This window comes from Desarmillaria tabescens (genome assembly GCF_030435595.1).
Source record: "Desarmillaria tabescens strain CCBAS 213 chromosome Unknown EV420scaffold_1, whole genome shotgun sequence".
NCBI classification, from domain to species: Eukaryota; Fungi; Basidiomycota; class Agaricomycetes; order Agaricales; family Physalacriaceae; genus Desarmillaria; species Desarmillaria tabescens.
The window spans coordinates 2008630-2036227 of NW_026848300.1; the positions used below are offsets into that span (position 1 = coordinate 2008630).

At 50.2% G+C, this 27598-nt stretch overlaps 8 protein-coding genes across 8 annotated transcripts; 4 read left to right on the forward strand and 4 right to left on the reverse strand.

The window, feature by feature from the left end:
• Positions 1-41: 41 nt before the first annotated feature.
• Positions 42-13005, forward strand: EV420DRAFT_1661299 (fatty acid synthase; the record flags this gene model as incomplete). Its single annotated transcript, XM_060478920.1, has 22 exons — positions 42-116; positions 176-1523; positions 1573-1876; positions 1924-3328; positions 3379-4281; positions 4338-5173; positions 5225-6089; positions 6146-6241; positions 6297-6498; positions 6551-8188; positions 8245-9301; positions 9349-10055; positions 10102-10612; positions 10663-10743; positions 10799-11009; positions 11057-11163; positions 11216-11630; positions 11683-11870; positions 11921-12008; positions 12061-12451; positions 12509-12816; positions 12871-13005. 22 exons carry the CDS (start codon positions 42-44, stop codon positions 12907-12909), a joined length of 11775 nt encoding a protein of 3924 aa, XP_060339544.1. The 3' UTR covers positions 12910-13005.
• A 61-nt stretch (positions 13006-13066) lies between these two features.
• Positions 13067-15224, reverse strand: EV420DRAFT_1496393 (ATP-dependent RNA helicase DBP5). The gene is made up of 11 exons (XM_060470889.1): positions 15163-15224; positions 15061-15114; positions 14965-15005; positions 14840-14913; positions 14688-14780; positions 14538-14640; positions 14203-14489; positions 13902-14151; positions 13719-13850; positions 13512-13665; positions 13067-13463 (listed from the first exon to the last, which is right to left on the reverse strand). The coding sequence occupies exons 1-11, from the start codon at positions 15194-15196 to the stop codon at positions 13129-13131; spliced, it is 1557 nt and encodes a 518-aa protein (XP_060339545.1). The 5' UTR covers positions 15197-15224; the 3' UTR covers positions 13067-13128.
• Positions 15225-16099: 875 nt separating this feature from the next.
• EV420DRAFT_1616266 (endo-beta-1,4-glucanase) lies at positions 16100-17505 on the forward strand (the record flags this gene model as incomplete). The annotated part of the gene is made up of 6 exons (XM_060475103.1): positions 16100-16181; positions 16244-16431; positions 16484-16701; positions 16812-16959; positions 17014-17379; positions 17431-17505. The coding sequence occupies 6 exons, from the start codon at positions 16100-16102 to the stop codon at positions 17503-17505; spliced, it is 1077 nt and encodes a 358-aa protein (XP_060339546.1).
• A 284-nt stretch (positions 17506-17789) lies between these two features.
• EV420DRAFT_1257544 (uncharacterized protein) lies at positions 17790-18729 on the reverse strand (the record flags this gene model as incomplete). The annotated part of the gene is made up of 3 exons (XM_060466838.1): positions 17790-17922; positions 17977-18352; positions 18408-18729. 3 exons carry the CDS (start codon positions 18727-18729, stop codon positions 17790-17792), a joined length of 831 nt encoding a protein of 276 aa, XP_060339547.1.
• A 513-nt stretch (positions 18730-19242) lies between these two features.
• EV420DRAFT_1472925 (uncharacterized protein) lies at positions 19243-22035 on the forward strand (the record flags this gene model as incomplete). Its single annotated transcript, XM_060469092.1, has 10 exons — positions 19243-19667; positions 19731-20197; positions 20247-20346; positions 20466-20571; positions 20627-20662; positions 20720-20800; positions 20872-21226; positions 21350-21427; positions 21531-21757; positions 21814-22035. The coding sequence occupies 10 exons, from the start codon at positions 19243-19245 to the stop codon at positions 22033-22035; spliced, it is 2097 nt and encodes a 698-aa protein (XP_060339548.1).
• Positions 22036-22591: 556 nt separating this feature from the next.
• EV420DRAFT_1634171 (uncharacterized protein) lies at positions 22592-24651 on the reverse strand (the record flags this gene model as incomplete). The annotated part of the gene is made up of 2 exons (XM_060476277.1): positions 22592-23604; positions 23655-24651. The coding sequence occupies 2 exons, from the start codon at positions 24649-24651 to the stop codon at positions 22592-22594; spliced, it is 2010 nt and encodes a 669-aa protein (XP_060339549.1).
• Positions 24652-25198: 547 nt separating this feature from the next.
• EV420DRAFT_1634172 (uncharacterized protein) lies at positions 25199-26202 on the forward strand (the record flags this gene model as incomplete). Its single annotated transcript, XM_060476278.1, has 3 exons — positions 25199-25312; positions 25369-25472; positions 25515-26202. The coding sequence occupies 3 exons, from the start codon at positions 25199-25201 to the stop codon at positions 26200-26202; spliced, it is 906 nt and encodes a 301-aa protein (XP_060339550.1).
• Positions 26203-26347: 145 nt separating this feature from the next.
• Positions 26348-27115, reverse strand: EV420DRAFT_1634173 (uncharacterized protein; the record flags this gene model as incomplete). The annotated part of the gene is made up of 3 exons (XM_060476279.1): positions 26348-26666; positions 26717-26916; positions 26972-27115. The coding sequence occupies 3 exons, from the start codon at positions 27113-27115 to the stop codon at positions 26348-26350; spliced, it is 663 nt and encodes a 220-aa protein (XP_060339551.1).
• Between the last annotated feature and the right edge of the window lie 483 nt (positions 27116-27598).

Consider the following 27598-nt stretch of genomic DNA (forward strand, 5'->3'; position numbering starts at 1 on the left):
TTCTCATTCGTCTATAGAGGACTTCGTCCAATACCACGACGATGACGAAGACAGCAAACGACTGTACTGCGTCTATCACCACCCGTCCTATCATTATATCCCTAGGACAGATTAGAGTGCGTTCCATGTTCTTTGCATATATGCGTCCTTTTCTTACCTCTTCTTCGTTTTCTAGGTCTCCATTCCAGTCAGCACTTGTCACGATGAGTGGATCTGCGCAGAGGTCCTTAGAGATGAATTCGCCCACGAGCAATCCCTTGTAGACGCTGTCGACACGACAGCCCAGGTCGAAAATTTGGCGGAGGCAACCGTCGAGCTTACCGCCCGCTTCTTAGGATATATTGCCGAGCATCTCGACCAAGATACCGAAGCACGCACCCTTTTGCTGCTCAATGTTTTCAAATTCTTCACACACACGCACCTCGCAGTCCACGACATCCATTCTCTCGCGTCTGCATACGATACTGAGGTTCGCAAAGTCGTCCTCACCTCTTACTACAAAGCACTTGCTGCTCTTCGCACTCGTGACGTTGCCGACATTCCTGCAGGACCTCCGTCTGCACTCCTGAAGGCTGCCGCTGACGGCAAAGCTTCCCTCTACGCTTTGTTTGGCGGTCAAGGTACAAACGAGGTTTACTTCGACGAGCTTCAAGCTCTCTTCGACATCTACCGGCCCTTTGTCGAGCCGTTCATCCAAACTGTTTCGCAGACCGTTCTCCAACCTCTTGCTCTTTCCCAAGCGTCTACCGCGCTTTACGCCTATGGGCTCGACGTCGCGTCGTGGCTTTCCGACTCTTCATCCCGTCCATCGACCGGCTATCTCGCGTCGATTCCCATCTCTTTCCCCCTTATTGGGTTGACCCAACTCGTTCAATACCTTGTTGCATGCAACGTGGTCGGTCTGACGCCGGGCGAGTATCTCAAGCACATTTCTGGCGCGACTGGCCATTCCCAGGGTATCGTTTCTGGTGTTGTCGTTGCCGCTTCCACCACTCTCGAGTCCTTCCTCGAGAACTCTAAGAAAGCCCTCAAATGGCTCTTCTTCTCCGGTCTCCGGGGACATCAGGCCTTCCCTGTTGTTTCTGTCGAGCCCAAAATCGTAAACGATTCAATCGAAGGCGGGGAAGGAACTCCTAGTCCCATGTTGTCTGTCACCGGTCTTTCATTGAAGGACCTCGAGCCCCACATCAAGAAAACCAACTCCTATCTTGCCGATAACTCCAAGCTCTTCGTTTCTTTGCACAATGGACCTCGTGCGTTCGTTGTCACCGGCCCTGCCCGATCCCTATATGGTCTCGTCACCAATCTCAGAAAGATACGCGCACCTTCCGGAGCAGACCAGAGCAAAGTTCCCTTCTCCAAGCGCAAGCCTGCCTTCAACATCAGATTCTTGGCCGTTGGCGTCCCTTATCACAGTGACTATTTGAAGGGGGCAACAGAGAAGGTTCTTGTCGAGGACTTGGCTGGAGAGGACTTGTGGACTGTAGAGGATCTCAAGGTCCCCGTCTATAACACGGAGGATGGTGCGTTCATTTTTTTCTTTCCTGAATATTGTCTGACGTAGGTTTTCAGGATCTGATCTCCGCAACCTGAAGACCTCTTTGACACGGTCTCTCTGTGACCAGATTTTCACAGCGCCTATTCACTGGACGAAGGCAGTTGATTTCCCTGAGACTGCAACACACGCCATCGATTTTGGCCCCGGTGGTATCAGCGGGATTGGTCCTCTTACTGCACGCGATCTTGATGGACGTGGCGTTCGTGTTGTTGTTGTCGGTGACCGCGCCAAAGGTGATGCAGAGCTTTACAACTCTGTTGAAGTCAGGTACGAGGACTGGTGGGCTAAGGACTGGGCTCCTGCATTGGTGAAATCAAGGTATGAATCGGTTCGCATACAGTCGCTTTTCTCATGGTTTCATCTAGCGACGGTGTTGTGCATCTTGATACGCCGTTCTCTCGTCTTCTCGGCAAGCCTCCCATCATGGTTGCTGGCATGACGCCAACGACCGTGAAGGCCGGTTTCGTCAGCGCTGTTCTCGATGCCGGATATCACATCGAATTGGCTGGTGGAGGCCACTATAACGCTGCCGTTCTCCGTGCCAAAGTTGCCGAGATTCGTACGAAGATTCCTGACGGTGTCGGCTTGACTTTGAACGCGTTGTATATCAATCCTGCACAGTTCACCTTCCAATTCCCTCTCTGGCAGGAGATGAGAAAGGAGGGCCTTCCTATCGAAGGATTCTGTGTCGCAGCTGGTATCCCCACCACCGAGAAGGCCGTTGAGATCATCGATAGTCTGAGGAACGCCGGTATCAAGCACGTTTCCTTCAAACCAGGCTCCGTCGATGGCATCCGGCAGGTTGTCAACATCGCCGCAGCCAATCCTGACTTCCCTATCATCCTCCAGTGGACTGGAGGTCGTGCAGGAGGTCATCATTCCTACGAGGACTTCCACCAGCCCATTCTTGCGACTTATCGCGCCATTCGTCAACACCACAACATCAGCCTCGTCGCCGGCTCTGGCTTTGGAGCGGCTGATGATGTATGGCCCTACTTAACTGGTCAATGGTCTGCAGAGCGCTTTGGTATGCAGCCAATGCCCTTCGATGGATGTTTGTTTGCTAGTCGTGTCATGGTGGCCAAAGAGGCTCACACGAGTCCTTCGGTCAAGGATCTCATTGTCGCTGCGCCTGGTGTCGACGATGACGCGTGGGAAGGCACGTACGACAAGCCCACTGGTGGTATCCTCACTGTCCGTTCAGAGTTGGGCGAGCCTATTCATAAAGTAGCCACGAGGGCCGTCAAGTTATGGAGAGAGTTCGATGATACAGTATTTGGCTTGCCAAAGGATAAGCGTGCAGCTTGGCTGCTTGAGCGGCATGACGAGGTCATTGCTAAGTTGAACAGGGACTTCAACAAGCCTTGGTTTGGATGGAAGAAGGACGGATCGGTTGCTCGTGCGCTTAGTGATATGACCTACGAGGAAGTGTCGCTGCGTATGGTTCGCCTTATGTTCGTCTCTCATCAGTCGCGTTGGGTCGATCCTTCCTTGAGGAACCTTACCGGTGACTGGTTGCGGCGCGTCGAGGAGCGTTTCGCCGGAGTTAATGGCGAATCGAACAAGCCATCAGTGTTGCAATCATACTCGTCTTTGGATGATCCTTTGCCTTTCATCCAGTCGTTCTTCCAGACTTACGTTGGTGGTACGACACAGTTGTTAGCGGCAGAGGATTCGGCATTCTTCCTCGCCATCTCCCAGAGGCCTGGACAGAAGCCCGTTCCTTTCATTCCTGTTCTTGATGCTTCCTTCGAATTCTGGTTCAAGAAGGTATGTCTCTATGTTGTAGTGTCTTTTACTTTTCTCATAAGACTTCCAAGGATTCTTTGTGGGCCGCCGAAGATATCGAGGCTGTTTTCGATCAAGATCCTCAGCGTGTGTGCATCTTGCAGGGTCCCATGGCTGTCAAGCACTCCAAAGTCAAGGATGAACCCATCAAAGACATGCTCGGCAATATCAACGCGTCTCTGATTCAACGCGTTCTTGATTCTCGATATGGTGGCGACCTAAGCAAAGTCCCTGTCGTCGATTATCTTGCGCCTCGTCCCTCAGCAACCGTTGCCTGCCCCAAGGTCAAGATCTCGGATGCACCTGGATGCCGTATCTACGAATTCGGTTCTAGTTTGCCCTCTGCCTCAGTGTGGTTTGAGACTCTTGCTGGTCCTCAGCTTAGCTGGTTGAGAGCACTTGTGATGTCTCCCATCATCGTTCAAGGATCTGAGTACATTGACAATCCCATGCGCCGTCTTCTCATTCCTCGAGCGAACCAGAAGGTCGTCGTCTCTTCATCATCCGTTTCCATCTATGGGGCTGCTCGTTCCTTCGGTGAGCACAAATCAGAGTTCAAGGCCGTAGAGATCCAGTTCGACGATGCTTCCAAACTCATCGATATCAAGTTATTCGAGGATCGCCAGAATTCCTCGGTCCCTCTCTCTTTACAGTTCCGGTACATCCCGTCAATGGGCTTTGCGCCTATTCATGAAATTGCGAAGGGAAGGAACACTCGCATCAAGGAGTTCTACTGGAAGCTGTGGTTTGGTGATGATAACTCATTGCCAGAGCTTGACGTAGGCGATGTTTTCACTGGGCCGGAGGTGATCATTGAGGCTGCGGCTGTTGAGCAATTCTGTGCCGTCGTCGGCAATCAAGCTGAGTCCTTCAAGACTGCTCGCAAGGACACCATTACGGCGCCCATGGACTTCGCCATTGTCACGGGGTGGCAGGTAAGCTTTCCTTCTTTCAGTACAAGTTTCTCTTATTCACCACTGTTTGTTTATAGGCCATCATGAAGTCGATTTTCCCGGCTTCGATCGACGGCGATCTTTTGAAGCTCGTGCACCTGTCAAACGGTTTCCGCATGGTCCATGGAGCCCGACCTCTCACAGTGGGCGACGTTTGTCAGGCAACTGCTCAGATTGTCTCCGTCACCAATGCTCCTGAGGGCAAGACAGTCAAGGTTAAGGGTACTGTTCAGCGAGACGGTACACCCGTCGTCGAAGTCGTCTCTGCTTTCCTTTACCGTGGCCGCTTCTCTGACTATGAGAACACTTTCGATACCTCTGAAGAGCCGGATTATGTCGTCGAGATTACTTCCGATGCCGAAGTTGGTGTTCTCCAGTCGAAGGAGTGGTTCGAGTGGGACGACGAGACTCGGCCCCTCCAGCCCGGAACGTCGCTCATTTTCCGCCTTCAGTCTCACGTCTCGTTCAAGGACAGGACGATGTTCCGTGAACTCACTGTTTCTGGAGATATCTTCATTCGCAACCACCTCAAGCAGATGATCAAAGTCGGGTCTATCGATTTCCAACAAGAAAATTGTCACGGAAATCCCGTCCTCGCCTACGTGCAACGTCATGGCAAAGCCGACGAACTTATATATACCCTCCCCAATGATGGTTACACTATGACTGAGGGCGATACAACTTTCAACGCACCTCTGACCAATGAGCCTTACTCTATGGTTTCCGGAGATTTCAACCCAATTCACGTTAATCCTTATTTCTCTTGTTATGCGTCGTTGCCCGCCACGATCACCCATGGCCTGTGGAGTAGTGCGGCTACCCGCCGTTATGTGGAAAGTGTCGCGGCTCAGGGTCATCCTGAGCGTGTCCATTCGTGAGTTTTCTTTCATCTTACTTCGCTCGTTTGCTCATACGTCATATGCAGGTACAATGTGTCCTTCGTTGGTATGGTGTTGCCTGGTGATGAGCTTAGCGTTAAGCTTCGCCATATCGGCATGCGTGACGGCAACATGGTCGTGAAAGTGGAGACTTTCAACTCCCAGGGCGAGAAGGTTCTCGATGGTACAGCTGAAGTGTCCCAGCCCCGCACTGTTTATGTCTTCACTGGCCAAGGATCCCAAGAACCGGGCATGGGGATGGACTTGTACAACACCTCCGCCGCTGCAAGGGCTGTCTGGGATGCTGCCGATGCCCATCTCAGCGCTGTTTATGGATTTTCTATCATCGAGATCGTCAAGGAGAACCCCATGCAAAAAACCATTCACTTCGGTGGTATCAAAGGCCAGGCTATCCGACAGCGATACATGGACATGACGTACGATACCATAGGTAAAGATGGGACCATCAAGACACTCCCCCTTTTTGCAGATATCGACGTCCGTACCCCGAAGTACACCTTCAACCATCCAACCGGTCTGCTCTATGCTACTCAATTCGCCCAGATTGCGCTTGTTGTGACGGAGAAGGCTGCGTTCGAGGACTTGCGTGGGAAAGGGTATATTCAGCGCGACTGTCCTTTCGCCGGCCATTCTTTGGGTGAATATGCCGCTCTTGCTGCTATCGCTGACATATTCCCTGTGTCATCTTTGGTGGATGTCGTTTTCTATCGTGGAATCACCATGCAGCGTGCTGTGGAACGTGACGCCATGAACCGGTCGAACTACGCCATGTGTGCTGTCAACCCTAGTCGCATCTCCAAGACCTTCAATGACACCGCCTTGCGCGAAGTTGTTGATAGCATTTCTAAGATTACCGGATTGCTCTTGCAGATCGTCAACTACAATGTCGAGGTAAATGCTAAACTCAGTCATTACGGTGAATCGGTCTGACGCGTCTTTCATCACAGGGACAACAATATGTCTGTGCGGGAGAGTTGGTCACATTGCAAACAATGACCAATGTTCTCAACTATCTCAAGATAAAAAAGATCGATGTGCAGCAGGTACGTGTTTTTTTCGCGTTGTTTTCTATACAAAATCTGACGCGAAATACTATAGTTGGCAGAGAAATTCTCTGAGGACCAAGTTAAGGAAATGCTCGGCGAAATCATTAAATCCTCCTACGAAAAGGCACTTGAGCAGCAAAAGACCCAGGGCTACATCACTCTCGAGCGAGGCTTTGCCACCATTCCGCTCCCAGGCATCGACGTTCCCTTCCATTCGCGTTATCTTTGGGCTGGCGTGATGCCTTTCCGAGCCTGTGAGTGTTTTCATCTGGTCGTTGGTACACCATCCTAACCAATTATCCCTAGACTTGTCGAGGAAGATTAATCCCCTGCATGTTAATCCTGATTGGCTAGTTGGACGTTACATTCCCAATCTGATTGCAAAACCGTTTGAACTTTCGAAGGACTATGCGCAAATCATTTACGACCAGACCACTTCTCCTGTTCTTGAAAAGGTTCTGAAGAACTGGGACCAGGAGAATTGGGGAGGCGTGGAGCAGCGGTCGAAATTGGCGTACGTCCTCATGGTCGAATTGTTGGCCTACCAATTCGCGTCCCCTGTCCGTTGGATCGAAATCCAGGATCGTCTTTTCGTCGACTATTCGTTCGAACGTTTCATTGAGCTCGGTCCCTCCCCTACCCTCACTGGCATGGCCACCCGTACCTTCAAAGCGAAGTATGAAGCATCCGACGACGCTGTCTCCCACACGCGTTCTATCTTCTGTATATCCAAGAACCAGAAAGATATATACTACAGCTTCGAGGATGAAGTTGAAGAGGAAACGGTGACTGAATCGGTACCGGTCGCTTCATCTGCCCCTGTCGCGCCTGCTTCCGTGGCTGCTCCCGCTCCTGCTCCCGTTGCCGCTCCCAGTGGACCTGCTGCTGCTGTCGAAGATGCTCCTATCAAGGCTCTTGATATCCTCCATGTCATTGTTGCCCAGAAACTCAAGAAGGCAGTGAGCGAGGTTCCCCTTTCAAAATCTATCAAGGATCTCGTCGGTGGCAAGTCGACTCTTCAGAATGAAATATTGGGTGATCTGCAGCTAGAATTTTCGTCGGCGCCGGAAAAGGGAGAAGAACTTCCTTTGGAGGAGCTTGGCTCTGCACTTTCCTCCGGCTTCGGAGGAGCGTTGGGCAAATACACTTCTGGTTTGGTGTCTCGGATGATTGGTGGCAAGATGCCTGGTGGATTTAATTCTTCCGCTGTGAAGGCACATCTTTCGAAGTCATGGGGTCTGGGTCCGTCTCGTTCAGATGGCGTTTTATTGTTGGCAACTACGATGGAACCGCCGAAGCGGCTGGCTTCAGAGCCTGAGGCGAAGGTCTGGTTGGATGGTGTGGTCGCTGTGTATGCTCAGAAATCAGGCATCAGTCTGTCCGCTCCAAGTGCTGGAGGTGGAGGGGGTGGCGGAGGTGGTGGTGGCCCCACCATCAACAGCGAAGAGTTCCTCAAATTCCAGGCGGATCAGGAGCAGTTTGCTGCGCAACATATCGAGCTGTATATGCGGTATCTCAAGCGCGACTCTCGTGCCGGTGAGATTGCATTCGACAAAGAGAAGGCTCATTCGGAGGAACTCCAAGCGAAGTTAGACAGTATCGCCAAGGAGCATGGAGACACCTATATTGACGGAATTCAGCCTGCCTTCGACCCAATCAAGGCCCGTCACTTCGACTCCTCCTGGAACTGGGCGCGCCAAGATGCTCTTCTCATGTATTATGACATCATCTTTGGCCGACTCACCACCGTCGATCGCGAGATCACTGCTAGCTGCATTGCTATACTGAACCGTGCTGACCCCGACTTGCTCGCGTTCCTGCAGTACAACATCAATCGATGCGATCCAAGCAAGGGCGAAACCTACAAGTTGGCTAAAGAATTTGGCCAGCAGCTTATCGAGAATGTTCGTGAATTCTTGTCCCAGCCACCGGTCTATAAGGATGGTATGTTCCTGTCTTTACGGTTCTTTTATTTTGGTCTCATTGATCATTTGTCATAGTTACCTTCCCCACCGCCCCTCACACCGAAGTCAACTCGAAGGGTGACATCGTTTACTCCGAAGTAGTTAGGGAGAACGTCCGCAAACTCGAAGCTTACGTCGAGGAGATGGCGAGCGGCGATACCGTCTCTGGCGCTGTTAACATCCAAAAGGTTCAAGATGACGTGTTGAAGCTTTGGACCATCGTGAAATCCCAACCGGAGATTAGCGAGGAACAAAAGAATCACATCAAGGCCCTCTACGAGGGTGTAGTGCGCTCTCTCCGTAAGGGACCTGATCCCCGTCCTTCCCGTGTCCGAAATCGCCGTGCTTCCTCTCAGTTCACTCGCCCTCAAGTTTCTGGAATCTCGTCTGTTTCCGCCGATAAAGTGCCTTTACTTCACCTCAAGCGCAAAGTAGGTACGACCTGGGAGTACAGTAGCAACCTCACGAGCGTTTATCTCGACATCTTGCATGAGATCGCCACTGCCGGAACGACTTTCAAGGACAAAAACGCTCTGCTCACTGGTGTCGGCAAAGGTTCCATCGGCGTGGAGGTAGTCAAAGGTCTTCTAGCAGGTGGTGCACATGTTGTCATCACGACATCCCGGTACAACCGTGCCACCGTTGAGTACTACCAGTCAATCTTCCACTCGTGTGGTAGCCGTGGATCTGCCCTCACTGTCGTGCCATTCAACCAGGGCTCAAAACAAGATGTGGAGGCTCTCGTCGACTACATCTATGCTAATCTCGGCCTCGACCTTGATTTCATTTTGCCTTTCGCAGGTATCCCGGAGAACGGCAGAGAAATCGACGGCATTGATGACAAGTCAGAACTGGCTCATCGCATCATGTTAACGAATCTCCTTCGTATCATGGGCGCTGTCAAGAACAAGAAAGCCAGCCGTCGCTTCGTCACTCGTCCCACCCAAGTTATCCTCCCTCTGTCGCCCAACCACGGGCTCTTCGGTAACGACGGTCTGTACTCTGAGTCCAAGATTTCTTTGGAGACCCTGTTCCAACGTTGGGCGTCGGAAAGCTGGGGGGAATATTTGTGCCTTGCAGGTGCTGTCATAGGGTAAGTTGTCATTATAATCCACTCCGACACTGCTAATTTCTTGCTAGATGGACTCGGGGTACTGGTCTCATGGGACCAACAAACATCGTTGCCCATGAATTAGAGTCATACGGCGTCCGCACATTTTCAGCGAAAGAGATGGCGTTCAACATTCTTGGCCTTATGCACCCTCTGTTGTTCAGCATCACTCAGGTCGAGCCCATCTGGGCTGATTTGAACGGTGGGATGGACCGTCTTCCCGATCTTGCAGAAATCACTGGACGTATTCGCGCCAACCTCAATAAGAAGAGTGACCTGCGTCGGGCGATTGCTCGTGACAATGCCGCTGATTACAAGGTCATCAACGGCGCAGAAGCCGAGCGTCTCATTCAAACTGTCGATGTCCTTCCTCGAGCGAACTTCAGTTTCGACTTCCCGGCTCTCGAGTCAGTGGAGAGTCTTGGCGATGTTTCTAAACTTCGAGGCATGATTGATCTCGACAAGGTCATTGTCATTACAGGTTCGGCTGAAGTTGGTCCCTGGGGTAGTGCCCGAACTCGCTGGGAAATGGAAGCAAGGGGCGAATTTACGATTGAAGGTGCCATCGAGATGGCGTGGATGATGGGCTACATTAAGCATTTCGATGGTCGCTTGAAGGATGGATCCCTCTATGTTGGCTGGGTTGACAGCAAATCCGGCGACCCAGTCGATGACAAAGACATCAAAGCTCGTTACGAGAAGGATGTCCTCGCTCATGGTGGTGTTCGTCTCATTGGTACGTGCTTAATTTAACCCTCGTGCTATATGTAATGTCTTTGTAGAACCCGAACTTTTCCGCGGCTACGATCCGAAGAAGAAGGTCTTCAACCAAGAAGTCGAGCTTATTCATGACCTTGAGGCTCTCGAAGTGACGGAGGCGGAAGCCATGAAGTTCAAGTTGCAGCATGGTGATAAGTGCGATATCTGGGCCGGTGAATCAGGACAATGGTTCTTCAAGCTCAAGAAGGGCGCCTGTGTCTTCGTTCCCAAGGCTTTCACCTTCAGCCGAACCGTTGCTGGTCAGGTTCCGACCGGTTGGTATGCTGGCCGTTTCGGCATCCCAGAAGATATCATTGCTCAGGTAGACCGCACTACGCTTTGGGCGTTGGTCTGTGCTGCCGAAGCATTTAATATGTCCGGTATCATCGATCCATACGAGCTCTACAAGCACATGCATCCTTCGGATGTCGGCACTTGCTTCGGTGCAGGATTGGGTGGTCAAGATTCCATGTGCAAGATGTTCAAGGATCGTCGCGACGAGAAGGAAGTCCAGAATGATATTCTTCAGGAAACGTATGTCTTTTCGTCCTCATAGACCTTAGAAGCGTCCTCACAGATCTCAGATTCATCAACACCGCCGCGGGTTGGATCAACTTGCTCCTTGTATCGTCCAGCGGTCCGGTTAAGATTCCTGTTGGTGCTTGGTACGTATAATATATATATTGTCCACATCTGATACTGATTATAGTCCGCATTCAGTGCCACTGCTCTCCAGTCCATGGAAATTGCTCGGGATACCATCTTGTCTGGAAAGGCCAAGATCATGATTGCTGGTGGTTACGATGATGTCAGTGAAGAAGGGTCATACGAATTTGCGAACATGAAGGCGACAAGTAATGCCGATACTGAATTTGCCATGGGTCGTGAGCCGACGGAGATGTCTCGCCCAGCTACAAGCACTCGTTCTGGTGTAAGTTTTTGTTTGATTTCGTTTTCCTCAACTCATTGCCGCCATAGTTCATGGAAGCTCAAGGTACCGGTCTCCATATTGTCATGAGCGCCAAGACCGCTCTTGAATTGGGTTGTCCCATCCGCGGAATTGTTGCCTTTACCTCGACTTCGACGTACGTCCCCACATCTTAAATCAAAGGGGTTCATGTCTAACATTTTATCTAGCGATAAGGCCGGACGATCTGTTCCTGCTCCGGGGCGTGGTGTTCTCACTATAGCAAAGGAAGTACCATCAAAGCATCCTCTACCTCTGCTCGATATCAACTATCGCCGTCGTCAACTTACGTTCCGCCGCTCGCAAATCTCCCAATGGCTTGCCAATGAACAAGAGCAGCTGCGAGAAGAGGTCGAGTCGTCCAAGGCCCAGGGACAGCCTCTCGATGAAGAATACATTGCGACGCGGGTATCAAACATGGAGAAAGAAGCTTCTCGACAAGAATCCGATGCACTTGGCATGTATGGTATGCTAGAAGGCAATGATCCAAGCATTGCACCCCTTCGTCGTGCTTTGGCTGTTTGGGGCTTGACTGCCAATGATGTTGGTGTTCTGTCTATCCATGGTACCAGCACGAAGGCGAACGTATGTTTTCTTTACTTCCTATCAACATGAGCATTTCTCATCTATTTCACAGGAAGAGAATGAGACTCATATTTGGAACACGGTATTCCAGAACCTTGGTCGTACTGAGGGCAATGCCGTTCCCATCATGGCACAAAAGAGTCTTCTTGGGCATGCGAAAGGCGGTGCCGCCGCTTGGCAGATGTCCGGTGTTCTTGACACAATCAACACTGGCATAGTCCCGGGTAACAGGAATAGCGAGTACGTATGCAACGTCTTTCAGGTTAACGTGCTCTAATATTCTTCCATAGCAATATTGATTCCCATTTCATGCACCGTACCTTCCTCATGTTCCCGTCGAAGTCGATTCAAACCGACGGAGTGCGCGCAGGGGTCATGGTATGGTCTTAGGTCTCTTATTTGCACGACTGGCACTAACGGAATTCTTCAGTCTTCATTCGGTTTCGGTCAAGTTGGTGGAACAGCTCTTGTCATTCATCCTCGCTACCTCTTCGGAGCTCTTGATCCTGCATACTACGCAGCTTACAGAAAGCGCAACAGCGTCAGACAACTCGAGACTTACAAAGTCATGAGTGAGATGATGATCAAAAATAATCTCGTCAAGATCAAGGAGAAGCCACCTTACACTCCTGAGCTCGAAGACAAAGTTCTCACCAATTCTTTGGCTCGATCGTCAGCCGATCCCCAGACTGGCTCGTACTCGTTCTCTGCGAAGCAGCCCACCCAGGCTCCTATCGACGACTCCAACCTCAAGGCGGTCACTCAGCTTTTGGAATCAAAACCCGCTCAGGGTGACTTTGCTGGTATCGGTGTTGATCAAGGTATGTAAATATGGAGGTCTGAATGGATAGGCAGCTGGCTGACTGATGATTGTGCAGAACTCATCTCATCCGTACCCTCGCACAACCCCACCTTCGTCTCCCGCAACTTCACCGACGCTGAGATAGCATATTGCAATGCTCAGCCGTCTCCGTCATCTTCCTTTGCTGCACGCTGGGTAGGCAAGGAGGCCGTGTTCAAGTCATTGGGCGTGCCGTCGAAAGGTGCTGCTGCGGCAATGAAGGACATCGAGATCGTCAACGACAAGGCCACGGGTGCACCGGTTGTCTCCCTGTATGGTGATGCCAAGGCCCAGGCTGCCGCGAAAGGCGTCAAAAATATTTTGATCTCTTTGAGCCATTCAGAGGTGAGTATCTTGTTTCATGGCCAAGATGCATTTATTTACCCTATTCCTTTCCAGACTGTTGCCATTGCTTTCGCTCAGGCTTTAAGGTCATAATCCAGGGATTTCGTAGAATTTATTATTGTCATGCATCGCTTATCGGTTTCTCTCTGTCTGTACTGCACATATAATCAGTTTCTTCACGCTTACAATCAATTTACTTACTCTGCATGTATACGAATCAGGAATAGACGTTTTTTCATCTTCTCTACCTGTGGGACCAACACTTGAGTGCTTGAGCCGTTAAAAGAGTTTGAAGTTCTTGTACTTATTTATTTAGATAATTTTTTGTGCAGGCAATTGAGAGTGCAAAGGAATATCCCTTCGGCACATGAAGAGAAATATAAGTACAGGTACAGTACAGCCTTTAATATAAGGGACATCATCTACTACTTTAGTGCCTTCTTCATGTTCTAAAAGAGCCATTTCATCAGAAACGCTCGCAAACAGTGAGGTATCTCTTACCTCCTCCATGACTTCAAGATCATTCGTTTCAATCCTCGTTATTTTCTTCCCAATCGCCTTCTCGATTGTCTCCATCTGGTTCCACGTCTTTTTGTCATGCACAAAATTAATGGAGATACCCTTGCGTCCGAATCGACCAGTTCGACCTAAACAAAGTTAGCGACTCTACATAGGAAGCGGATTACGAAACCCACCGATTCGATGAATATACGTCTCAATATCGGGACTCAGATCACCCTGCGTCTTGTTTGACCCTCGATCGGCCATGAGAGGCAGGTCGTAGTTGACGACCATGTTCACCTGCAAGATATCGATACCTCGGGCGATGACGTTCGTTGTGATCAAGACCTGAATCAACGTCCAGGTTAGGATAAACTTTGAAAAAGACGAAAACGACGTGCTTTGTCTTTACCGTCACGGAATCCATCAATAATCGCATCACGTTCCCCGGCATCCTTAGCGCCATGCAGAGACGCGACCTTGTGTCCCTCCGCGGTCATCCGCTTTGATATCCGATCTGCCGTGTGCCGATGCTGGAAGAGAAGTCAATAAGTAGTCTATGACAGACACGCTACAATACGCACTTGGCAGAAGATGATACTTTGGCCCACTGTCAATAACGAGTACAGACTGACGAGAATATCGTATTTGTGCTCCTCATCCCGACAATCCATGTAGAACTGCTTGATGTTGTCTACGTTGAGCTCTTCTTTCCGCAGTTCAATCTTGTTGGCATTGGGGGCGAACTTGGAGGCAAAGTTACGGACATGATCAGGGAATGTCGCTGAGAAAAGGATGATTTGAATCGGATTTGCTGAGCTCCGTGGGAGCATACTAGTGAGAATCTTAATACACTCAGACTGTAGGAAATGATGGTAGACGCACTTTTTCACCCGTAGCGTCTGATCTCCTAGACCATCCTGATCCAACATGTTATCGGCTTCATCCAACACAAAGACCTTGACGCCCGACACATCGATAACCTTCTTCCGAATTAGTTCAATCATAGTACCGGCGGTGCCAACGACGATGTGCGCAGTGACACGTGTTGCACCCCTTGGTAGATGGTCTTTGATGGCGTATTCGGTCTGGATGGCGGTGAACTTGCCCATGGAAAGAATGACAGACATGATTTGACGCGCTAACTCGCGGGATGGCGCCAGACATAAGGCCTAGTGGAATCGTTTAGCAGAGTAAGGACAGCAGATATTGAGCATTACTTGTGTTTGGTTTTTGGAGAAATCGACGCGTGAAAGCATGGTGAGGACGAAGGCTGCTGTTTTGCCTGTTCCAGACTGTGATTGGCCGATCATATTGGTTGGTCTGCGACTGTTGGCCCACGAAGACAATACTTGGAAAATGGGGCTCACGGGTTGGATAGCAGGAGCGGTAGCGCGCGTTCTTGGATCTTTGAAGGTTTAGTGAATCCCATTTGGAAGAGGCCCTTGAGGAGATCTTGGTGGCTAAAATGGACATAGGTAACGATGAAAATACGTTGTAGAATTCTTCGAGTCTTACTTACAGCCCGAGTTCTTCGAAAGTCTTTGCGCTGTACAGTGGCGAATTTGGGTCTCCTTGCTGGTCGGCGAGAGTGACCTAAGGATAGAGATGAAGTACGGGTCGTAGATAGATATAATAGGGACGTACGGTAACCTCAAATGTCGAGTTTATGAGGTCGCTGTTTGCACCTGGCACTCAGATCAGCATTCCCAAGAAAATCAGGCTTGACTCGACATAAATCACCTTTTGGCGAGGCGGCCTCGTCTGCTGGTCCAGCCTCTGGTGATGCATCCGGTGCTACTGGGAAAAGTGAGCGAATATTTAAGCCAAAAAAATTATCCGTACCTCCAGTAATAAAACCATCGGCGTCTTTCTGCATCGTAAGTTGGTCGTCGCAGAAAGAGAAATGTTATCACGTGCTTCACACGACCGGCAGCGGATCCCGGGTCCGACACCCGAGTCAACACTCACCCCCATATGCAAGTTTTTCTAAATTCTAAACTCTATGTTTTCTCCGGCTAGATGACTCCCTGCTTGAGATTCAAACGTAATCTTGACACCTCTGAGGCCTCACCGCCCAGCGCTCAGCTGCGAAGAACCAATTCAAATTCGACACTCACGCCACAAATTGTCGCCATCTATTCAGTGCTTTACTTGGACAATCCCGGATATTATTGCGTGAGTCATCTAAAAGTCATGCTCTACGATGAGTAAGACAGTCTGAAGAAATTATTTAAAGAATTTTTTCAGCGCCTGACCATCGAACGCGTCCTCAAATGTTCGACACCTGTCATTCACTATGTATCTTTTCCGCGCTTGCGAGACCATGGCGTTCGTTTACCGTACCGGTTCTTGCGGTCTCTGCATATGCCGATGATGAATTCTACCCACAAATCATATGATCCTCCTCGATGGCAGCCCTCTGTCACCTTTCTGAAGTTATTGCTCATCGTCGAAACCCGTCTTTATTTTCATTTTAAAACCTTGGCCTTCAATAGTATCAGCCTAAGCCAAGTCAACGTTGCTATCTCATACAGCTCCGGTTAACCACATATCGATACCACGCCTCAGCTGTGCATCAAATTTCCTAGGGTGCTATAAAGGTGCCGTGGCAGGCATATAACACTGCGTCGTCCGATACTATTCTCATACTTCGTTTGGATCGAAGAAATGCGATATACATCCGAGATTGTTTACTCAGTTGACGCGAGTTTTCGTTATATATATCCCTAACATGGCCAATGTCCAAACCCACCTCTACCCACCCCCCAATTAGCAACTGATGTGGAGCAAACTTGCTTTCCTAACTTCCTTGGCCCTCGTGGCACCTGTCCAAGCTCGACCAGGGGCTTACCCTCGCGAAGGTAAATTCAGTCTGAATGTATTTTCGAAGCGGACCTGCCAACATGCTGAACAGCGGACACAGCAGCAGCTAACACTTCTGTATCAACGGCGTTGTTGACAACCCCGCTCCATACTGCCGCCCTTGCAGCTGGGAAGCTCTACTTTGGCTCTGCGACTGACAATCCAGAACTCACCGATGAGCCATACGTCGCAATTCTCAGTAATAGAAACATGTTCGGACAGATTACTCCCGCGAATAGTATGAAATGGGCACGTTCTGAAACTTCCACCGCTTCTGCTGTTGTTCATATACCGTTTACAGGACGCGACCGAGCCCTCCAGAGGGGTTTTCACCTTCACGCAGGGTGATGTTATAGCAGACCTTGCATCATCTAACGGTCAGCTTCTCCGTGGACACAATTGCGTGTGGTACAACCAGCTACCGAGTTGGGTGTCCTCGGGTGGGTTTGACAATGCGACACTTACAGAAATCGTTGCGACACATTGTGGTACATTGGTAGGACATTACGCTGGAAGAGTGTACGTTGTTTTTTGTTGTCTTTCCTTTGGCGATCGGTAATGTTAAACGACATTGTTTAGGTGTAAGTGTTCATATTTCTCGCTCCTCAAATTTGCGGTCGTTAACGAAGGAATTTAGATTCCTGGGATGTCATCAATGAGCCGTTCAACGACGACGGAACTTGGCGTTCGGATGTTTTCTTCGACACCATGGGCGAATCTTTCGTCCCAGTTGCACTGAAGGCTGCACGTGCCGCAGACCCAAAGGCCAAACTTTACGTGCGTTCAATTGACCCTCAATCGTCGTCAATCAACTAACTCTCCTATCGATAGATCAACGACTTCAACATCGAAGGCCTTGGTGCTAAATCCACCGCCATGGTCAACCTCGTCAAGTCCCTCAAGGCTCAAGGTGTCCCTATCGATGGTATTGGCATTCAGTCGCATCTTATCGTCGGAGAGGTCCCTACGACTCTCAAAGAGAATTTCGAGCAATTCACTGCCCTGGGTGTGGAAATTGCGATTACTGAGTTGGATATCCGGATGACTCTTCCAGAAACTGATGCACTTCTCGCTCAACAAAAGGCTGACTATAAGACGGTCGTCTCGACGTGCGAGACAGTGGAGAAATGTATCGGCGTGACTATTTGGGATTACACTGACAAGTATTCGTGGATTCCTTCCACCTTCCCTGGACAGGCGAGTCATGGGATTTCTGTCCTTTACTTCTGAATTCTTACCTTTCTCTAGGGAGCTGCATTGCCGTGGGACGCGAATTTGATCACAAAGCCGGCGTATGACGGGATTGTGCAAGGATTTGCGTAGCTGATTTGTAGCTGGATGAGCTTCGATGATTGTAAACTTTTATTGAAGTGTTTGTTTACGTCAGAAAAGTTGAGAGGCTATACTAAGTCATGTCGTTCCAGCACGGAGAAAATTCACGCACTTGCCCTTGCAAGTGGTTCAATCGGCAACTTCCAGCTGACCCGGATGTTCTTCCCACGGTTCTAATGAAGTTCATACTTCGTTTTCTTTGCAAGGTTCGTGGTGCTAAACAGGAGAGCACCTCGTGGTAAGTGCTTGTTATAACCCATGATATTCCACCCTAATTATTCATCATAGAAGACCAAAGCTCTGAGCTCAATGGACTGCCGCAAAGGAGATCTCTCTGGCGTATTAGGATCCACGAACGAACTGTGCGCATTGAATGTTACCTTCGCCTCATCCTTGGTCGAGTCGAAGCTATACCTCAAAGATAAGTCGATCCAGTAAATCACGAATAGTAAAGCACCGTACCACTTGAATATCACTACCTCCTCGGGGGTCATTCCTCTCAAGTAGACCCATTTATGTCTCGCATTCCACTTTACAGCATAGGTCTCCCCAGGCCCTCCAGGAAACTTGAGCGTCATCGGGAACAAGTCAATCTTCTCATCGACTGTGCTGGAATCAATGAATCCAAGCGGCGTATCTAATGCTGGGTTATCGATCGGACGCCACAAATTGAGTATCTGGAATCGGTGCTTGACAAGCTCCCGCGCTTCGCTCTCTGGTAAATGACGAAACACCCGAGCTCTAGCTGCTGCCGGTGTTTGGTCGATGTGGACATTAAACACCGGCTGGCGCTTCATTGGAGACTCTTCCGTGTCTCCCGGATGATGTCTGCGAATGGCTAGTCTAGTCAGCTGCTACTCCGGAAATTTGACGCACTACGGCAAAGTACGTACTATGATCAAAGATGAAGACCTTCGTCGCGCCCGTGAGTTTCTTGTACAGCTCCTCGCTTTCGGGATAGTATTCTTGGATAACATCGTCGTCGCAGCCGAAGGCCGTGTGTTTGGATGCGTGTTGGAAGTACTGGAAACCGGCCTTGTCGAGAAGATACTGATGCTCTTTGCCGCGAATGTTCTCGATTCCAACGGTAACGTTGTGTCGGATATAGTTATGGTCAGTTCTATCATTGATATTCTTGTATGCGCGAGCACCGTCGGGCGGTGGGAGATAATATGGAGCAGTAATTAATGCAGGGGGGATTTCGGCCGTAGCCATGGCGTGCAAGTTATTACTGTCCACCATGGCAGATTTTATACGAGTTCCTCTAGTCACTTTAGAACGGGTATTGTTAGACCGTGAAGAGCGAATTTGATCACGCGGACTGAAACTTCAAGTTCGAGGCCGGCCAGGCCCAAACTTTGATATTCACATTCTTCAAAGGCTCCGAGCTAATACCCTTGGAATTACTGGACAAAATTATGAGATCTTGTGCGGTCTCGTGAGGTCGCACGAGATCTCGTGGGGCCGCGTGCGATCTCACGCGATCTCACACCAAAAAAATTCGGTCGGCACAGCCATTTGGTAGCTCACCTACCATAAAAAGACAGCGATAAGGTACAGTCAGCGAATCATGTCACAGTGGTCACAACGGCCAGACCGGACAATCTCATTACTTTCCCGGCAGGGCGCTATGAAAATCTTCGACATTGGTAAAAGAAAATAACATATAATTAAATTGAATTTATTTTTATTCCTCTGAGGTCTTGCGAGATCTTGCACTGCTGCCCAATGCCCCCTAGCATGCAGAGCGAATCTCAGCCACTCCCACTGTCCGCTCTCTTTCGTAATTCTCAAACAGCCCATCGACGTCCCAAACCTGCACCACAGGCCGATCCTGCTAACACACAATCAGCAGCTGGTCCCACAGCAGTATCCACCAGCATCCAAGCCCCCATCCCACGATGCAATCCGGTAGCCACTACATCACCTCTTTGCAGGCTCACCACTGCCGGTCTGCTTCAGGAAAACACCCCAAGGCCCAATACTCAGGTGGTCACTCTTCCCCAACCTTTCGTCAGACCAGAAACGTCCGTCACTGGCCTGCTATCCCATGGCTTCAACTCAAACGCGTTCCTTGGAACGCTTCCCATGTCATCGAGAAACACCGCCTTCGTTGGATCCAACACAACAGGGCATAAGAAAGCATCCGTCATGTGAATGGCATGAGGACATGGCAAAGCACCTACATGTCACGTCCTCATCTATCCCTTTCTCAGTCTGGAGCATCGTCAACAAGCCATCAAGGATGCAGATCCTAGCGTTCAAACCGGATACCCACTCCCCCAGTCTGACATATACCATCTCGAGCATGTCGATGTCGCACCGTTTCGGGAGCACATGCAAAAGCTTGATCTTTGCATCACCTTCTATGCCAATGCTAATGACAATTACAGGACGATTCACGATAAACTTCTCACGCATAATGCAACAGCTGGGAAGCCCCAGATCCCTGGCCTCAAGACTGACGACCTGGCTAATCTCAGCTTTCAAAACATGGGCTGGTGTTTCCTACAGCTCATGTCCCACAAAGGGGATCTGTCTCTTCTCGTCGTCAACAAGAAAATTAATGAGGGTCAGGCCACAATTGACCATTTCATCCACCACAGAAGCCTGGAGTCCAAGTTTCTGCCCAAATGTGGCAAAAATCATTCAGCTGTGCTCGGTCAGTTTACCCTGGTGATTGGTATGTCTGACCACACAACTACCTGACTGCAGGCGATATTAACTTGCAGGAAAATATTTCCAGCTCCGACCCGAGGCCCCATCTGCCACAATCTCCGAAACAGGAACTTGTACATGGGCAATTTTGGACCGCAAGGAATGCCTGATGCGGTAAGAGGAGGAATGCATGCCTGCTTCTCAGAGCGTGCGATGCACAATCTCTTGTTTGTCATGTGACAGCGGGGCGGCAGTTTCGATGAGAACTCCTTGCCCTCCCTACGTGCATGCAGAGGCTTGCCACCCAATCATCTTGCCCCCAAGCTGACGATTACGGCGGGAATCCCTCGTTGTCCCCAACTTACCGATGATGCCACTTCACTGGCGGAAGAACCACAGGTATGTGACCCTGTCACAATTAGAGTGTGATGTGACTGACCTGATGGTGACCCAGCTGAACACAGTCCAACAAGCGGCCCACTTCTTCCAGGTCACCGCCACCCGATCGACTTGGCATGCACCCCCTTTCGCCGATTGACTCGTCCAGCCAACTGCCCCCGCTGCCATTGCCCCCCTTATTACACCAGAGAAATTTGGCCACAACCTCGTGATGCAGAGCAGGCACAAAGTCAACCCATATACACCTCCCACCTGTTGGAGACCATGATCTCCCTCCTCCCTGACACAATGTGCCTGAAGGGACTGAATGTCGAATCTCTCGCCGATGCAGTGCTCGAACTCTATAGATTTTATGCAACGAATGCATGGGACAAGGACAACAAGATGTTTCTGCAGAAGATAGAGGGCCCTCTAGCACCCCAATTTCCTTCCTCCGACATCCTTTGTGAAAATTGGGATGAGCTGGCAAAATTTGGGAGCATGAAGATGATCATACTCCAGAGCTGGAGCCATGGCGACGGTATCAATAAAATGGTCCTCAGGGAGGCATTGAAGAAGGCTCTTGAAAATACCAATCTATACACTTCCTTGCCGAACAACTCCAATTACTTCACAGCTACCTTTTGCATGAGAGATTGCACCGCGATGGAAACTTGTCTGTGGAGAGCACAGGGTCTCCTGCTTGCTCTCTGCACTGTTACCTTCTGCATGCCGCCGCTGCCGGTGTCTCTGTTTCTCTTTCTCGCATTGTTGACTCCATGAGGAGGATTGGCAAAAGTGTTGGATCTTCTAACAGGACCCGTCATCAAGGCATTGGATCCTGCTACCAAAGATTTCATGCAATCTTGGCTCGGTCGTAAGCTTACAGACCCTCTGACCTTGGAACCATCTCATCGACATGAAAGAGATCAGAGGTATCTGTGGGTTTCACATTTCTGTGATCCTCATTTGACCATAAGTCCAACACGCTACACCACACTACACAATCACCCATGAAATATCCTCTCCCCAGCCTTACGATGTCGGTTTCAAGAAATCTGACCCGGAAAAGTCACAACTCCAAAATAGGTTGGTGCTGAAGCTCATTCTATTGTCCCATCCGATGGCAGACCAGAGCAATGGATTTAATGCCATGCGGGAGGGATTTTCTTACAATTTCGGTCATGACAAATACATTGGAGGCCTGGTAAGTTCCGCAGCTGTCTTTGTGCCAGTAACATCGGTGAACAGAGATTATCATAGCCTTCGCTATTCCGCCGAGAGCTACTCCAACCGGAGAATCTCTTGTTGTATCTTCACAGGATGTATGATCGCAGCATCCACTCAGCTCAGGACCTTCTAGACCTTATCCAGTTTGACCATGGATGTGTCAGGACAGATGCCTTTTGCTCAACACCATGTGATTGGGGTTATGGGACACAGCCCAATGGCGGGCATCTCCCCCTTTATGAATGTGTCACCTGAGCCATCACTGATAAATTGCGGAAATACTTTGAACAAGACTTGGACCGCCGCGGGCCATGCTTCCTGGTGATGGTGACCAGTCTGCCATATATGCCTGCAGCACCTGAGGAGAAGATCAAGGTGCATGCATCACGCTTATTTTAGGTTCGCAGATATGTGATTGTCCTCCGCCCGGTGGTTCTTGTAGTTCGTCTTGCATGCCCCAGATGAATTCCAACTGCCTTCTCAAGTATTTCGCACGAGCACTTGCTTCAATATCATCAGGCTCAAGCTCGACATGAAATTATGCAGCCTTCTTGCTGGAGAGGCAACAGCACTCTTCCCCAATTTTGAGGCTTGCTTGGACTTCTGGTTGTTCGACGATGATCGAATCATTATGCTCATTTAGTCATATTGCATTATATCATGTCACACAACCAGTCCGTTGGTCACATCACATCATATTATGTAACCGCTTTGGCAAAATATTGATCATGATATTCATAAATCCGAATGCTAGCATGCTGAACACAATCATTGGAAATGAAGGATGAGCCTAAGTATGTGGGCCTAGAACTTAGTATGGTGCCTCCCACTCTGTGACATCCTTGTAGTAGCCCCCAGCTGTCGAGAGGGGCATTGCACGCTCAGGATAGTTCCCCTCCGTGGACGTGTGTGTCAACACACGTGGCAAACAGGGTGCACGGCCAAAAGTTACGTAGAAACTGTCGCAGTAAAAAGAGGCAAGGTCTTGCTCCAAAGATGTCACCATTTCCTCCGTGTATCTGCTCTTGTCCAACAAGATGGATGCAGGACAACCTCTCCATTTGCTCATAACCTGACGCATGGAGCATAAGTACAGAGCCCGACGCATCCACCTGGGTTCGCTGATACCGTGGTGAGCCTCTGATAGGTGTACCACCCAACAGCGATCATGGCGTCTGAGGGGAAAGCAGTGGCCTAAATGGACAAGATGCTTCCGTATAGCTGATTCTGTATTCACATCCCTCAAATGCCTATCCAGAGACAAAAATTCCAGTCTGAACCCCAACTCGGCTAGCTCCCAGTGTATCTCATGGACGTCTTCCCTGGAGACATCTCTGATGGGCGTGCCTTGCCATTTGCCTCCCACTGAGATTCCATGGGCCTCAACAGACATTTCTCCCAAACATCCCCCCAGGAATTTCAATGCTAGTTCCCTTCGATCGGTAATCTTCCCTCTGATCCTATCCCTCACGTCCGACTGGCCCACCCAGTCATAGGTGAGGATTGCCCTCCACATCTGGTGGCTCATTCTGGCGGAAGTGTATGAAGGCATTTGCATGGCCAGCAGGCCCGGTCGGAGACGCAGCCAGGTACTGAGTGCGCTCATCCGCTTAGTCCCATCTGCTATGGTGGCAAATAGATCGGCCTGAGGAAAGGCAAATGGTGCTGCTGGGACATTTATATGTTCCTTGTTTGTGTCAACAGAACTAAGGCCCACTTTCCATGCTGGGCGGATGCCCGGTAAGAGCTCATGAGTAATTAGGGCAAAACTGTTGGGCTTCTGGGGCTTCAAGTTACCCTTGCGAGAACGGCTCACATGGTTGTCTATGTAGTCAGTTAGAGAGCCATGTCACTTATAGTGGATATACACTCACATGGTAGGCAAACCTCCCGGGCAGGAGACGACTGCACACTCCCATGCTCTGGTACCCAAGAAGCTTCTGAGCGAAGCTCTCCCGGACTCCACAACAACAGATTTGGTGCCCCGAGGTGGGACCTGGTAAACCTGTCGAATGCCAGGTATTTTTCCTCGTCACCAGCACCTCCTACATAAACTGAAGGGAGATGAAGGGGACAAGGTCCCATATGAAGATGGCCCTCCGCTGTCTTTAGCCTTCCCACCGCATCGATGCGTGTGTGAGGAAGGGTATCGAGGGCTCGCAGGAGCCACACTGGCACTCCTGCCCAGTGAAATTGCTGTGCCACACCGATGTCTGTCGTGATGCAACCGACCAAGTCCATGTCAGCCTTGGGAACGTGCTCCGATACAGGCGCAAGGGATGAAGGGCGAATGGTACCAAAGAAGAACTTGATGGCTTCAGCCTCAAGTATCAGTCGTTGCGTTTCAGCTATGCACAAATACAGCCTGTGAAATGTGAGGGGCAGACCGTCCAGGCATTCCAGAAACATCCTTGCATATCCTAGGAGTTCATCTGCCCTGTTAGCTCCTGCTTTGGCAGCCTCATCTACATGGGGAATACCCTCGCAACCACCAAGGATTGCCCGACAACGTTGCTGGAATACACATCTACGTTCTCTGTGCCAAAAACCAGGCCTGTGAATGAGCAATGACAGGTCCAGTTCTTCAAAATCTTCCTGCAACGGGAGCTCAAACAAAGGAACGTTGGGATCAGAGTCATCCCTAGGGCACAGTCGCATGCAAGCCAGGTGAGGGCATGTCCGGCAATAAGGTTGGGGCCATGACAGAGGGTCGTCAACACCATACCTAAAATCTTCCCGCATCCACATTTCTCGGTTCACACCAAGTGGTGGGGAGTACAGGCCAGTACAATTCGGAGAGGTGATGAATATGTTGTCGTTGACGAGCATGCTGCGCAATCCATCCCACGCCCATAACACTACAAAGGCCATCATGGATGCCTCAGGTCATGTTCCAAAGAAAAAAGGGTCTGAAACAAACTTACGCTTGTGCGGCTCGGCAAGCTTGAGTAACAGCTTGGGATCATGTCGTATCGTGTCTGCCAAAGACGCTTGGCCCGAGGAGGCCATCCTGCAAAAGGACTTTGAATGAGCCATGGTCACGGAGGCGGTTATGGTGTAGAGGCAAAACGCAAGTCAAGGAATTGGGCGGGGCGACAGTTCCACACTTCAAATCTCGGTGATGCCCACCGACCTATGTCAAGGTGGGCATTCTAACGACGACACTATAGGTCTAGTCGCTACAAAATGCTTCCGTGGGAGTAAAAGCCAGACCCAGCGATCTGATCGATCTCTGGCTCCATGGAAGGCCCCTTGAGAGCGATACTCACTTTGACCGGCTCTTGTGGGGGTTACGGAAAAGTGTGTTCCAAACAACCATCAATAGCATGGAGTGGAGGGTCATGGATCTGTCCTGTTACCTAAGCTAAAGTTCAAAAGACTCTGCTATTTACGTTGTGGTCTTTACGCTCACCCATTGATGTCGCAGACGAGTCCCAACCCGGTGCTGCTCTGGGTCTACAGGGCTGCCATTGTCGTAGCTGATACTTGGTCTTGGTTCTTCCCCTCTCGCAGGTCCTTGCCTGCCTCGAGAGTGTGTATTTTGTTAGACATAACTGCTGTCCTGATCTGATCAGCGACTACTCACAGGAAGTGGATATTGACGCCGAGAGAGACGAGCAACTGCTCGCCCGTTGCATGTCTGTCTCTGACGAAGACTGGTCACCCTCATCTAGTTGGGACAAATGTGCAGTGTGACTCAGCCCCAATGTGGTCGGCAAGCTGGTTACCTGCAGCGAAACGGGTTGGTCGCCAGAAGCGCAGGCCCAGGAACTTGTTTGCCTTCAGACCAACATCCCAGTCCCAGTCATCCGGCAAGTGCTCCCCATGGATGACCTGTGTGTGCTTGTTATGGACTACATACCTGGCCGCACTTTGTCGACTGTATGGCACACCATGTCGATCTGGCAAAAAATCAGTACCGCTGTTACCTTACGTCGATATGTTCGCGAGCTTCGCTCCATCCATCACCCGAGAGGTGACATACCTGGTCCCTTAGGAGAGGGCCGGGAGCCACTCCCATGTATCTCGTCGGTCCTCTTTACAGTTGAATGGGGCCCCTTTCCCTCCCAACACGACTTCATTCAATTCTTCCACACGGCTAAGGAGAAAGCCGCCCAGCCCGGTGGTGTTGCGCTGGCGTGGCCTTCACGAAAGGAAGCTGGTGCGCTGGTATTCTCACATGTTGACCTTGCTATGTGCAATCTTGTGGTTGGGGATGATGGGCAACTATGGTTGATAGATTTTGGGGAGGCCGGGTTTTATCCACCATGGTTCGAGTTTGTTAACATGCTAGGGGACCAAATCGTTGCTGCATGGGGTAAAGAACGTGACGCGATCTGGCGAGCGCTGATACCTTTCATATGTGATCCATACGTCGAGTTGTATAACTACATAACAACCATACCTCCGTACTGCCTGTAACATAAATCATATACATACCTTTGCTTGGTACCCATCAAGGCCATCAGACCGTGTGGAGCGCAAATCATCGGTACTATTGTTACAATTGTGGTCATATACATCTTGTGAGACTGCTAATCATGCCAACACATGTCAACTAAACTATCTAGGCGCCAACATCGAGATCTTCTGGTGCAACAATGCACTGCTCCTGCACGGCGAGCTCCTTCACTTTGCTGACATAGGCGTCGGCCAGAGGCCTCCAGGATGGGTGTAGAATCGAGGCATGCTGCAGACAGAGCAGGGCCTGAAAACACCAGCGGCAGCAACCTACACCACTCGTGTCCATGCTACCGGTATCGAGACCCTTGGCCACGAAGGCATTCAGAACATCAGCGAACATCACCGTCGAGGTGCTGAGGAGGGGCAGGGTCAGCTCAGTGATGAGGGCCTTGCGACTAGGAGCGGTATAACGCCCCTGACAACTGAAGAAGACAAGGTCAAAGAGGCGTCAGGCTCCACAGGACTGGCTTACCAGATGAAACCTTTCCAGCCATTGTCGACTTGAACCTTCTGCAGGTCTACGATGACCCGACGCGTCGATGACGGTGCATAGAAACACAGGTTCCAGTGGACAACGCTGTTATAGGTTGGTATGGCCACCAGGTCGCATTGCATGATTAGCTCAGATAGACGGGCAGGCTGGACCTTATTGAGGTCTATGGCACCGAACGCCTGAATGACCAAAAATCAAAGGGTGTCTGGAGGCAGGGCAAGTGGTATCACTCACTGGGGTGGACATTGAGAACCGATCTGCAGGACCCAGGGAGAGAAGGTGAGCCATATATGTGGTAGCGAGGCCCCATCCCTGGCAGTCAGCTGCTGGGACTTCTGGTGAATAGGCTTTGAGGTGGGGATACCGAGGCGAGAACATTCATACCAAGATATGACATATGCTATGACGAGGTGGCGCCTCGCAACGTGCTGGTGGCGTTGTGAGGTCAATGGAATCGAATGGCTGCATGACAAGAGAGTGATAACACTGACTTGGGTGGACATGGGCTTCCGGTGGATAGGCTTTGCAGTGGGAACTCCAAGGCAATAACTACCATTCCATGTTGCCGTGAAAGGATACATCCCTGGCTGTCAGCTGCGAGGTCTTCTTGTTGAATATTTATATAGGCTTTGTAGTGGGAACACGGAGGTGATAACAATGGTACCATGATATGACCTAGGCAAGGACCACGCAGCGTCTTAAAAGTGGTGATGGTGTGGAAGATGCATGCACGCTGAGCTTGCACACTTCACTGTGGGGTGCCGGGGAGGGCGGAAAGAACCACGCTTTCTGATCAGACACGGTAAAATGAATCTGTTTGCTTCCTCCATGCAGATGGAACCGTATTAGCCAGAGTTACAA

What these genes read in the sequence shown, in the direction of transcription:
- EV420DRAFT_1496393 (XM_060470889.1), bottom strand. Translation starts at nt 15,196, where the DNA reads ATGCAGAAAGACGCCGATGGTTTTATTACTGGAG. An exon ending in CAGACGCTACGGGTGAAAAA is followed by an intron (nt 14,152 to 14,202) that starts GTGCGTCTACCA and finishes GATTCTCACTAG; the next exon opens with TATGCTCCCACGGAGCTCAG. An exon ending in GACGTATATTCATCGAATCG is followed by an intron (nt 13,464 to 13,511) that starts GTGGGTTTCGTA and finishes AACTTTGTTTAG; the next exon opens with GTCGAACTGGTCGATTCGGA.